We start from the raw sequence: 13,001 nt of genomic DNA, 5'->3' as shown, positions 1-13,001 counted from the left end.
GGAAGGAAGGAAGGAAGGAAGGAGGAAAAGAAGGGAGGAAGAGCTAGTAATAGACCAGAGCCCTGAGCTTCGTTCTAGAGCCATCTTAGTGGCTATTTTCTCAGCTGGACAGTGCAGTTGGCTGCTATGATTCTGAGCCACTGTGGGGACCCTGCGGGGCAGCAGATAGACTGTGCCTGGTAGACACGATGCTGAGTGCCGCCGCCATCACCACCTCGGCAACCAGCTCCCAAAGAGGAAAGCGACACCTAAGAGAAGATCCAGGCAGGGGGAACAAGGTAAGATAGATAGTTTGGGGGCCCCACTGGCTCTCAGGGGCAATGGTGCTGTGGGTGCCATGGTAGCTGCCTACTGCAGGCTTCTATAAGGCAAGCTCTCATTCTTCCCTATAATCCCCACAACCACACCCCTGACCACACCCCCACAGAGGAAACATCTCAGGGGCCACCATGGCCCTGCGCACAACCTCACCCTGAACCCCGGCTGCCTACTCCTGGGGCCCTGGTAGCCCTGAGGAGTCTTTATTCTGGGTTCCTGCAGCAGCAGTGCTCATTGCAGTCAAGTCCTTCTGCCAAACTCTTAGCCAAGCTCTCCTACCCCCAACATCTTGTATCTCTGGTCTTTGGCCCATAGACCTTGATCTGTGTCTTCCGTGCAAGCACAAGGATCTGAGTTCAACCCCTAGTGTCCACAGAAAACCAGGGTGCCGGATAGATGAAACACAGGGAAGGGCAGAGACAGGAGCCCTTGAACCCACAGGCCAGCTGTGCTAGCTGGATCAGTGAGCTCCAAGTTCAGTGTTGTATGCACATGTCCATGCAATACATCACATTCAGAGAGAATATAGGCAATCTAAAAAGATAAAACCAAAAGAGGATATAAGCACTCTGGGCTGAGGAGATATCTCAGCAATGGAGCGCTTACCTAATCTGTACAGGGTTCTGCAATGAAATGCCACAATGGAAACACACACAAGAAATATAAGCAACGTAACCAGTGGCAGCCACAGAAGAGCTTAAACTCAAGAGTCAAAAGGGCAGGGTTCTTGTCTCAGCACCACACCCCTGGCAATGTTGCTTAGCGAGTGATCTCATCTGCATAGGGTGCCTCCAGTACCACCTACTTCTAGGACTCTTGGATGTAAAGTCATCCAGTACTTAAGAAAAGGTCCTCGCCTTCCCTCGCCTGTCACTCAGCAACGATTCATGCAGGAGCAGTGTGGGGCAGGGAGATGAAACAGTGTGGTCCCTGCCCCCAGCCTCTCCCCTGACTCCCGAGCACCTGGGGGTGGAATGACAGGGGTAGGGGGCCTTGAAAACCCATTTGCCTCCTCCGGACTTTCCTCGCAAGAAAAGGCACTAGAATTCTCCTCCCCACAGCTCCTGAGAACAGCTCAGTCTTAGAATTACCCACCCTCATTATTTAAAGAGGAATTGATGGCTTTCTTCTTTTTCTCTCTCTCCCTTCAGGGTTTTGAAAGAAAAACAACTACGGAGGGAAGCGCTGGTGTCCTGTCACTGAGCAAAGAAAAGGGATATTTCATCAATATGTGGCTGCCCCTCGCAACCACACACACACACACACACACACACACACACACACACACACACACACACACTCATTTCCCCCACAATGTGCTTCATTAATACCTGGCCCGGAACCTCAGCTCTCTGTTCTGATTTTACATTTCTGTCAGGGCCTTGGAATCACACAGTACAGGTTACTCAAATTCTGCTCTGTTTTTCTCTGCCTAATTTTTTTCTTAAGAGGATCTTTTGAGGATGGCCTCATACATCCTCCTTCCTGGAAGCTAAACAAGGGAATAAAAGGCCATGGAGTAGCTTTCTAATTAGCTTATTCAGGAGACAAATGCCCAGCCATTGTCCCAGTGCCCATGAATCCTGCCTGTGGGGAAGGGAAGTCTGGAATCATTGCAGAGTCTGTCCCCAGGACAGTTATAAATAGTGGGGTGACATGCAAAGGAAAGTATATGACAACTTAGCAGTAACTGTATAGGTTACAAAGTTTTGACTTATTTGCTCACTGTCCACAAAGAATATAAATAAATGGTCACCATGGGGGCAGGGTTGCGGCTGTCCCACACTGCCAGATCCTCTTGTCCTCCTCTAAGCTGGCACAGTCAGCATGCCCTGTGACCATAATCAAGTCTCTTGCCCTCACATCCTGGGAGAGCATCCTGCAGAGGGTCCACCCAAGGGTCTGCCCTTTTCCTACCGCCCCAGCATGCCTGAAGTCACAGTGACTAGTGCCCCCCAAATCCACCAGAAATCCATGCTGTAGCAACCAGTTTCCTAACCTTAAGCAGCACTTGGGCCCAAAAGGAATAGGCAGGGCTGTTCATCCTGTCAAGCCCAACTACTCTCCCTTCTGAGCTAGGACCTCCCTTCCCAGGAGGGCAGAGGATCAGAACTGGGAGACGCGGGGTGTTGGGGATGTGCTCAGTAGAACTCTTACCTACAATGTGAAGCTGTGGCTACCACCTCTCCACACACCCCTACAAGGCCCAAAACTAAAACCTAGAATACTAACAGTCACTCCAGCTGAAGGCTGGAAGGACTTCTCTGCTATCAGGGAGGTCAGCAAAGACAGGCAACAAACTGGCCGTGGCCTAGAAGCCACCCTCTGAAGAGTGTCCATCAGAGACCTCTTCCTGGTGCTCAGTAGGACTAGTCCCCTCGGGGTGGCAGCTCATTGGGTGGTCTGAAGAAGAAAAAGTAGAAAGAAGTGAAAAGAAGCCACCAAGCGAGCAAACAGGGACTACTGTATCTGTAAACTGTGTCATCCTAGCAGCAGGACAGGCAGGAGTATCAGAAAGGAGCGGAAGGACAAGAAGTCTGGTTGGACGGACAGCAGGGACAAGGAGCAGAGGCGAAGCGCAGGTGGATCTCTAGGCCAGGGATGGGGAAGCTGCTGGAGACTGCAAAACCCATGGAAACAGACAGTTACCCTGCTGGCCCACGTGTTCCGCCGGGGCATAGAGGAAGGCAGAGCAGGCCAGGCTATCCTTAACACTCTCTGGACCTAGGAGACAGAGAATTGCTGACAGCTTAAGGCAACAGGGCTATGTGAGCCAAACCAGCTCCAGAAGACCACAGTAAGAAAAACCCCTAAATCCTCATCGCCCTAATCCTGTTAGACTCTAACAGGTAGAGGGAGTATGGTAGGTAGAGAGGGGACCACCAAGACTTGCAAACAGGATCTCTAGACTCTGATCTGTCCTGTTGCCTAAGTCTCCAGATAGGAAACACTCTACTAAAGAAGATGAAGGTGGGAGAGGATGAGGAGGAACAGGGGAGGGAGGGAGGGAAGGAGGGAGACAGGGAGGGAAGGAGGGAGACAGAGAGGGAAGGAGGGAGACAGAGAGGGAAGGAGGGGGGGGAGAAGGAAGACAAGCAGGAAGGAACAAACTAGAGTCTCCATTCAGTTCAGAGACAGCCTAGTACCTTTGAGGGTCTATGAGGCAGCCCCCCCCCCCCTGCTCAGGCTTCTACCTTCCTTTCTCAGTAGAACTTCCTTCCTTCCAGTGGCATCGCCTACAGCCTGTGAGGGTGGGAGCTGGGAAGCACTTTGTCCCCATTTCTCAACCTCCTCACACTAGCTGCCTTTTGCAACAACTTTGAGCATGCTCAGGGTACCTGCCACTTTGCTATTCTCCCAGCCACCTGGACCTGCGTGGTGAATTACTCTCCCAGCAGCAGATATCAATCAAAGGATAGGTGAACAGAAAGGGTGTAACCTTGTGAGATAAAACAGAGAACTTCAGGGTTGGCTAAGGCACAGGGCTGCAGACCATCAGTCACATAAGTAGAAACGGCCGCTGTAGGTGCAGAATTGCCTGAAATGACCAGGCATCTGGTCTAGCCTCTAGCTTCTAGAATCATCATCAAAGCCAGGCAAGTATACAAGAACCTCCAGCTAAGGAGAGTCCCTCATCTGACCTGAGATCTCTGAGCTCTTCTGTCACAGAGACCATCCCCTGTCCCCCGCAAGGCTGACACCTCTCCCCAACAGCTACCTCATATTTAAAGATGGTCTCTGCAGAACTTTTCTCCTCCGTTCCCAAGTCTTACTTTCCATTTAACTCCAGAGCCCGAGTTAGATTATAGAGGCAGAAGGTATATCTCTTTGGTCATCATAGTCACAGCAGACCCCTCTTAATGAGCAGGAGCTATGGAGGGCCTTGAGCTCATCTGACTCAATATCCCCACCTGAAGCTGGAAAGAGATTTGCAGACCGCCATAACTTATCCAAATTACAGAACTAACAGTGACAGAGCCGGAGCTCCAGCTTTGGTCCCATTCTCTGATATGACCCTGTTCGCCTCCACGGCAGATAGAACATTTGCCTCGTTAAACGTTCTGTTGTTCCAGCCCCATCCCAAAAGTACACAGGAAGTGGCCACCTCACCAGCTGAGGTAAGCAGGAGATTTTAGCCGCTGTCCCTTGGTACCATGAGCACCAGAGAATCCTCTCTTAGGAGGAAGCAGGCACCTCAGGTGATCTCACCCGGCCACCACTTACAGCCTCCCTTCCTGGGAAAGCCTCTTCCCATGAGTACTCCAGCAGAGAAGCTAGCTCATCCCTGCCTGGTGGCCACCCTCCCAACACATTCAGACAAATGATCATGGATCCCACACTGGGAGCTGGACACAGCCACTGACTCCTAGGAAAGCCTCTTCGTTAAGAGCCACCACCGGAAACACTAAGAGAACATGCTGGTGTCACCCCACACCCCGGAGACCTGGGCTTCCATGGGTTTCCCTTAGCAGGGGCTCCTGGTTCCCAGGGGTGGCTGCCAGCCCATCTCCCTGGCAGAGCATGCAGCAAGAGAGGAGGTTCTCACAAGGTAGGGAGCAGAGAGGCTGCAGCCTCCCCGGCTCTCATTACAGGGAATGACTAAGTGAGCTGGGCTTCCAGGGGAAACCCCACTCTCTTCACGGAGAGGTCTGTTCATCCATAAGCTATTTAGACTAAGGCAGCTCCCCAGTGCTCTGGCTCAGGCAGCCCCTGCAAAGCAGCAGGTCCCTGGAGGACTCTGTCCATGCCCATTGCCTGACAAGGAGCTGCCCATCCCGGGTTAAAGTGAGACTCTGGGAATGGGGGAAATCTGATCAGCGACTCCCAGGTTTTTGTGACTGGATCTCAACAAGGAATGTGACAGTCTCCAGCAGCTGTGCCCTGCCTGAAACAGGCTCTATTTGAAACCTCCAACAGCTGAGCCCCTCCCAGATACCCACTAGCCAGCCAGCCACCCCTAGTCCAAAATGACAAATAAATACAGGAATCCACACAACAAGCTGGCACTCACACAAGAACACACAGAGAGACATACACACACAAATGCAAGCAGCAACAAACTGGAGCCAAAGGGTACAGCAGGGGAAAACCACTTGTCCAACAGTTCCCGCATCTCCAAGCCTTCCAACCATCAGCCTCCTGGCAAGTACAGCATTGACAAAACCCCACCTTCCTCACCTCCTTCCCCCTGGGAAGGAAACCTTCTTCTCCGGCTGAAAGGCTAGGGCAATGGACACACACACACACACGCACACACACACACACACACACACGCACACGCACACACACACATGCACACACACGCACACACACGCACACACACACAAACACACACAAACACACACACCAGTGCTTGCCATTCTCCATCCAGCGTGCACTCTCACGTACACTCATCTTTATTTATCCCAGGAGAAGGAGTTGGGGTGGGAGGGAAGAAACAGGGTTGAGCCAGGGGCACCGGCTCCGCGGCCCTCTGGGGAAGTCCACCATCCCCTCCTAAGGACAGGCGCTCTCCCTGTGATGCCAAGGCGGTGCCCATCTGCTCTGCCTGGGTAACACCTGTAGCCATTTTTATCAGGGCATGTTTACAAGGTGGCAGCAGGGTTATCCTGAGTCCTCTTTCCTGAGGGAAGGGACTGCTGGTTTCCTCCACCTATATCTTCACCTGGTGCCCTTGGGAGAGACGGGTACATCTCTATTTTACCCTGGAGTCTCCCTGGGACAAGAAGGGAATAGAAACTTCAAGGGGGGCCCTTAGGGAATGGTACCGGATCCCTACCCCCAGCCAGACATTTCTTTCTTTTTTATCCTGGGGAAAATGGAGTGGAGCAGGGAGGGGAGGAAAGGAGGGAAGGAGCAAAAACTGGCAAACACATCAAGGCAGAGTGTAATTAATTGGTGCGTTAAGCTGCTGGGTTATGCTTTAGTACGAGTGAGCCTGAAGGGAAAAAAAAAAGCGATTTCTCAGAAGGGATTCTTTAATGCTCCCTAACACAGAGTCTGCAAATTAGACACAGTGTATGGGGGATGTCCCTACAAAGGGAAGCAGAGAAGGGATTCTCACAGGACCAAGCAGGAGAACCACGGGAAGTTAGGGTGTTCCATGTAACTAAGCAAAGGAAACACCTCTCTCTCTCTCTCTCTCTCTCTCTCTCTCTCTCTCTCTCTCTCTCTCTCTCTCTCCTTTACATACTCCTTTTGTTGAAGGTATAAAGAGAAACCACAGCCCTACCTTTGAGTACAAACCCCAAGACAGTTCGGTCTCTATCACCATAACAACAATTCCAAACATCCCAAAAATCAGAGCATAGTCACTCAGTCGCTTTCTCTTTTCAAACAGGGCCCTCCTGTGTCCCAGCTTATAGCCAATGTTTTGGTTTTTCCGCTTGTTGGCTTTGGGGAAGGTGGTGCTGCTGGCAGTGGTGCCCGCATGCTGGTGGTTGTGGGTAGCGTTGGGGTGATGGAGCAGAGTCTGGTGGGCATGGTTATCCTCCCTGGAGGAGATGACAATCTCTGGGGGGTTGCTGGGACTGAAGAGCTGGAGGGGCTGGCCCTCAGGCTCGGCCTCGATAAGGTTTCTCCGAGAGGCGCTGAGGCGGCTGAGGGGCTTCATGACCCCACCGCTGTATTTGCAGGAGCTCATAGCTATCTCCGTGAAGGGATTGCTGTCCCGCCGGTGCACCAGGGGGCTGGCCTGCCGGTGCCGGCTGCCTCCACCAGGCCCACTTGTGGCTGTGGAACTTGGAGAGTGGCCAAGCAAGTGGTCATTGAGATTTAGCTGGCTGCCTTGCCTGGAGGAAGGGTGGAGGATGGCGGTGGAGTTGGCCGAAGTGGGAGCCCTGAAAGCCGTGGGAGAGGAGTGCAACAGACCAGGATGGACAAGCTGACTCTGGAGTTGGGCAAGCTGAGGCAGGGGATGCAGTGGAGCCTGCTGCTGCTGCTGCTGCTGCTGCTGCGGCTGCTGCTGTTGCTGCTGAAGCTGCGGAGGCTGAGGCTGCAGCAAGGGTCCTGGAGGCTGCTGGGGGACTGCTGGTGGCGCTGGCGCTGGTGGCGGTTGCTGTTGCTGCTGTTGCTCATCCCCAGAGGATGGACAGGGACACTTGGGGTCTTCATCCAGGTCCCCCACCCCCGAGTCATGAAAGTGCCCAGAAGTGTCCATCTTGGGGCCTGGCTGGGTTCCCTGCAGCACGACCCTCCACCCCAAAGCCACCCTTGTTCCAAAGATGACCTCAAAGAAAGCCAGGCATCCAAGCTTCCCCACCAGAAGTGTCTTGGCTCCAGTCCTCTCTCTTTGGTTTGCTTCAGTTCTCTGGGGCTGCCACTCGAATATGCATTGTATTGGGCGGGTAGAAAGGCCAGGAGAGGAGCTGGGAGAAGGAGGAAGGGGCGAAAAGAACTCTATTCTGGAGGCGGTCCTCTTGGAGTGTATGAGGCAGACTCAGCTTCACTCCTCGCTGGCTCAATAGCTCCGCTCTCCTCCTCCTGACACTGTTATATGGCAAGCCAAGCCCACTTATTAGCCAGCGGTTTCATTGGCTTAGCTTAACTCTCCAACCCTCTTAACTCCGCCTCCCTCCCAGGCTCCACCTCCTAGAAGGGGCCTGCCATCCTCCGCTCCCCGCAGGGTGGCAGCGCAACGAGGGCTGGGAACTGTAGTTTTTGTTACAAGACCCCCAACCCCCAATCCCTCCACACCCCACCCCCGAGCCGAGCAGCTGCCCTCTCTCCTCAGGAGGTAAACTAGGGTCCTGAACACCAGGATCGGGGCTCGATGCTGGCGCTGGGGCAGTGGAAAGAAGAAACAGAGGGCATCCTAAAGGAGAAGCAAGCTATCCCCATGCTTGAGGGGGCCTGGAACGGAGAACAAACGTTGATTAATGCCCAGTATCTGTGACAGGTTGTTTGACACATAGGATTCCAGGTACACCTTCCTAAAGCCCAAGGGGAGCGGAGCTGTGCTCTCATTTTACAAAGAAGAAAATTAACACTCAGACGTTGAATAAGAACCGCCAGAAGTGGAAGGGACCCACTCGTCCTGACAGGAAGAAACTCACCTACCACTGCCAGAGCACCTGCACTGTTATTTCTAAACCTCACATCAACCCTATGAAATGACGTCATCATTCTAAAAAAGAAATTTAAAGGAAAAAAAAAAAGCCCACTCAGGCACAGATAAGAAATATGCCTCTTGTAATTAAAGACACGAGGATTTGAATGTAGACCCCACTGCTTCTATGCTGTTACACAGAACACAATGTGGCTGTTCAATAAATCATGTCCACATGATGGATGGGAAAGAGCCAAAGAGCAAAGAGAACCTGTCAAGGAAGAGCCAACTTCCGCTAAACAGGATGTATGAAATAACCTGGACACAGCTTCTTCCGGAACAGCTGGGCCTGGAGTCACCTCAGGGTCTGGAAGGAAGACTGGAGATCCTGGTGGCTCCCTGAGAGTCAGAGCTGGAAACAGCTGCTGGCTCCCCTGGTTCAGAATCTTCCTCATAAAGTATTTATTAAGGTCCCACTGTGTGCAGAAGAGACTCCAAGGGGACAAAGCCAGAGAAGACTTTATCTCCTTTATCTCCTTTGTTAACTGCAGCCGCTTTAGGGATCAGAGGGGAAGGGAATGCTACAGAATTCCTCTAGGCACACCTGGGGTCTTGGGATGGGGGAGACACCCTTCTGTCAATTTCCTAGTTCCCTGCCATCCTCAGGCTTCTGTTCACTGCCATCCCTAGATGAGTATGAAATAGTAGGAGACCCAGGAACACACAGATGCACATGTGTGGGTATGCACGTGCACAGGTGTGAACATGCACTAGCCCGTGCACACCTATACACACGCCCAGTGTGCTTCCAACACATTTCTCCTGAACAGTGAGCAGCAAATGGCCAGGTCAGAAAGGGGCAGTCCCGCCACCTGAGTTCAGGGCCCCCCTCTGCATATCAGTTCTCACCTCTGTAGGCTGTTGTCAGCCCTGAAGACTGAGAGTTGAAGTTCTTGCGCTATAAGCCACACCCCAGGGACCTGATAACCACAATCACTCTTGCACTAGATTGCCATCAATGATGATGGAGCAAATTGTACACACACACACACACACACACACGCGCGCGCGCGCGCGCACGCGCGCATGCTTGCAAACACACTGAGCCACAGCATCAGGGCAAAGGTGGAATCTCAGGGTCTCATGCATTTTTCCATGAACAGACAGGTCTTCAGTATCTGACCTTACCTTCCCGTGTGCCCACCCTGCCCAGTCCCTGCTCTCGCCTTCCTCCTTAGTCCCCAAATAGAGTCACCCCTTTGACTCAAGACTCCAGATCACATGGTCGAGTTTAATAATCATTAATAAATGATTACTAATACAATGTTAGGAGCAAAATGTGCTGTTAGTCCTGGGGCTTTGTGACAGATATAGATTCTGTGCTGTGGAAAATTCATGCCTAGACCTGGAAATTTCTTTGCCTATGACACCCCACAGATTGCCTTCTGCCTCCACTAACCTTTCTGAGCCAGTTATTCTAACTGTGACCACAGGATCCAAGTAGAGGCAGCTACATGACCATCATGGAGAGGGCTGCTCTACAGCCAGAGCTGGGAATGGTCTAAGATTGATGCCACAGTGCTAGCTCCCACCCTGGGTCCAGCCATTCGGTCCGGAAAGAAGGCAGATGAGATGTGCTCGATACAGGAGCATCCCTTGCTGGGGTCCTGACTGACATGGATGGTCGTTTGGTACAAACAAGATGATCTTCTGGTCCTCAGCTCCCCACACGGTCAAAGAGACAAAACAGGGGCCCCTGTCCTGTGAGTCACTAGGATCCCATCCCACCATACACAGCAACCCTGACCCTCCACAGCATGTTGGAGCTGGCCAGTAGTGATTGGCTGTTTGGTGGGTGGGTTGGTTGGTTTGAGACAGGGTTTCCTTATGTAGCCCTGGCTGTCCTGGGTCTTGATATGTAGACTAGACTGACCTAGAACTCACAAAGCTCCACTTGCCTCTACCTCCCAAGTGCTGAGATCAAAGGTGTGTACCCCCATGCCTGGCAGTTCTGGTTTCTAAAAGCCATCTCTGACCACCTTCCCACTCCCGTTCACCAGTGTCACACTGCCCGCTTGAAAGCATTTGTGCTGGGAGTGTTTACCCCACAGGCCAGACAAACCTGTCATCCAAGGCTTGCTTCTTCCCACCAAGTAGCACTAAGTTTTCATTGACCTCCTAACCCAGCACAGGGCAGCCTCCTGTTCCATCATCAGCTCCAGCTGTTCAGCCCCAGAGACTGTTCTGCTCTCCAACACAAAGAAAGAAGCTGGGTTTCTGAGAAGGTCTGAGTCAGTTGCTAACACTCTCATCTTCCTCCCCTTAGCTCTAAGGCAGGGCAGGCTGAGGATTTGTAACTTGAAAGTGTGTGAATCAGCTGGGATCTGTGCATCCATCTACATAGCCTGGAAGAACAGCCTTCCAGCTGCCCAGAGTTGCATGGCTCCCACCACTATTCATTACCTCTCCGAGAGTAAGAAGTCCTAGTGCTTCCCCTGAGCCCCCAACTCATGTATACACTCAACCACCCAGGAGTTTGGAGTATCATGAGATAATTGAAGCATTAGGCAGGTTTTAAGAACTTGCCTGAAGCCACTAACCAGGCAGATAGCAACAACGCAAATCTCAATGAGTACCCAAAAAGTCGGAGTTGATTAATAGCAGAGGGCAGTCAACAGAGGCTTCGTGGGGGCTGGAGAGATAGCTCAAGGTTAAGAACGTTTGTTGCTTTTGTAGAAGACCTGGGTTTGATTCCCAGCACCCACACAGTGGTTCACAAACATCCATAGCTCCAATTCCAAGAGATCTAATGCCCTCTTCTGACCTCTATGAGCTCTAAGCGTACACACACACACTCAGGTGAAACACACAAAAAGTAAAGTGAACAAATCTAATAAATGTTTTAATGGAGTGGGTTCATAGCTGCTGGAGAGATGTCTCGGTGGTTACAAGCACTGGACTGCTCTCCAGAGGACCCGGTTTGATTCCCAGCATCCACATGGCAAGTCACAACTGGCTGTAACTCCAGTTCCTTTGTATCTCATGCCCTCTTCTGGCCTTCCTAGGAATTGCATGCAATTGGTACACAGACATAAGTGCAGGGAAAGACCTGAACACACGTGGAGGTCCTAGAGTCTTTACACTGCCCTAGAACAAAAGGATGGTACATTGGGCCTCTCCTGACTGTGAACATGAGGGGCAGGGGTGTAATTCAGTGTCTTCCCTCAAGGAGTACTGGAGACTGAGCAAGGACAGAGACCCCAAACTCAGGAAGGGTGGCCACAGACCAACAGCTCTGCTCCAGGCATGCTTTCTGCCTCTCGGCAGACTCACTCCTCACCACCCTGTATTGAGCTTCAGTTTCGCCTGAGACATGCCGTTTCACACCTCCATGCCTCAACTCACTCTGCCCCTTCTGCTCGCCCTGCCTTGCCCCCAAACACATTTCTCCTTGACCTTCAAGGTGTAGCTCAAAGGCCTTTTTCAGAAAATAGCTCCTCCCCAAACGCAGATCAGGGCCCTTCTCCTCTACCTTTGGGGAGTCCATGCTAACACTGTCACCGTCAAGCACACTGCTTGTCACTGTGTGTCCTTATCCCTACACTGCAACCTTATGAAGCGCAGAACTGATGTGTCCTTGCCTAGGTATCTGCTTTCTTTCACAGAGCATACAGCAGAGACTTGATGGAATGAAGCAATGGCCTTAAAACCAAGGAGAATGTGTCAGAGATGAAGAAGGGAGTCAATGCACCCCCTCCCAAGAACAAGCAGTTTCCCATGTTGTAAATTGGGTGCTGCAAAAAAAAGGTGTTTCTGGGTGTTCTGGCTTTGGAACTGTCTGCTCTACAGCCCTCACTGCCTATAAACAGAAGTGACCAAAAAAGAGGTAGGTGACTCATGGTTCATGTGCATCCCCTTCCCTTGGGAGTAAAAGGCTCTAACTTGGTGCTGTGTTGCCAGGGCCAAGCAGGGAATCTGATCGCACATGTGCTTATTAAAAGTTAATTACATGGGTGGATGATAAATACAATGACAAATAATAACGGGATATCTAGAAAAGTCAGGGACATGAGGGAATCTTCTTAGGCATCCAGCAAGGGTCAACCACACATTCCTCAGATGGTTGGACTGGAGACAGCTCTGGAGTGAAGAACTCACTCATTAATCTGCCCAGATTCAGTCTGCATACTATTAGATTAATTGGCACTGTAATCATCAAAACGGCTGTAATGGTATAGCCCCTTATAGTTTTCACTTGGATTGCTTCCTCTGCACATCCTGGAAGCCCTGGAAGTGTAGGACCTGCTGCTCCCACCCTTATAAAGTAAGGTTAGAAAGGTCTCAATTACTCTCTTGAGGTCACCAGTTGGCTGTGGAATGACGAGGGAGGTCCTTCTGTATGCTGTGAATATATGCTTCTCTTATTGGTTGATGAATAAAGCTGTTTTGTCCAATGGACAGGCAGGACATAGTCAGGCAGGAGATCCAAATGGGGATAGAGAAAGGTAGTAGGCAGAGTCAAGGAGACGCCATGTAGCTATTGGGAAGATAGGATGCTCGGGCATTCTCTGGTAAGATAAGACCACATGGGGATACATAGATTAATAAAAATGGGTTAATAATTAATAGAGAGCTA

At 51.4% G+C, this 13,001-nt stretch overlaps 1 protein-coding gene across 2 annotated transcripts in view; it reads right to left on the bottom strand.

The window, feature by feature from the left end:
• The window catches only part of Kcnn3 (potassium calcium-activated channel subfamily N member 3), a 139,380-nt gene extending 131,568 nt beyond the window's left edge, over positions 1 to 7,812 (bottom strand). For both annotated transcript variants that reach the window (XM_051198932.1, XM_051198933.1), the window contains exon 1: positions 6,551 to 7,812. In XM_051198932.1, the coding sequence (XP_051054889.1) occupies positions 6,551 to 7,477 (927 nt within the window). In that variant the 5' untranslated portion in view covers positions 7,478 to 7,812. The remainder of the gene's footprint in view (positions 1 to 6,550) is intronic.
• Between the last annotated feature and the right edge of the window lie 5,189 nt (positions 7,813 to 13,001).

Source organism: Phodopus roborovskii, unplaced genomic scaffold (genome assembly GCF_943737965.1).
Source record: "Phodopus roborovskii unplaced genomic scaffold, PHOROB, whole genome shotgun sequence".
NCBI classification, from domain to species: domain Eukaryota; kingdom Metazoa; phylum Chordata; class Mammalia; order Rodentia; family Cricetidae; genus Phodopus; species Phodopus roborovskii.
The sequence above is the reverse complement of the archived record's forward strand: the minus strand, read 5'-3'. Positions and strand labels throughout refer to the sequence as shown.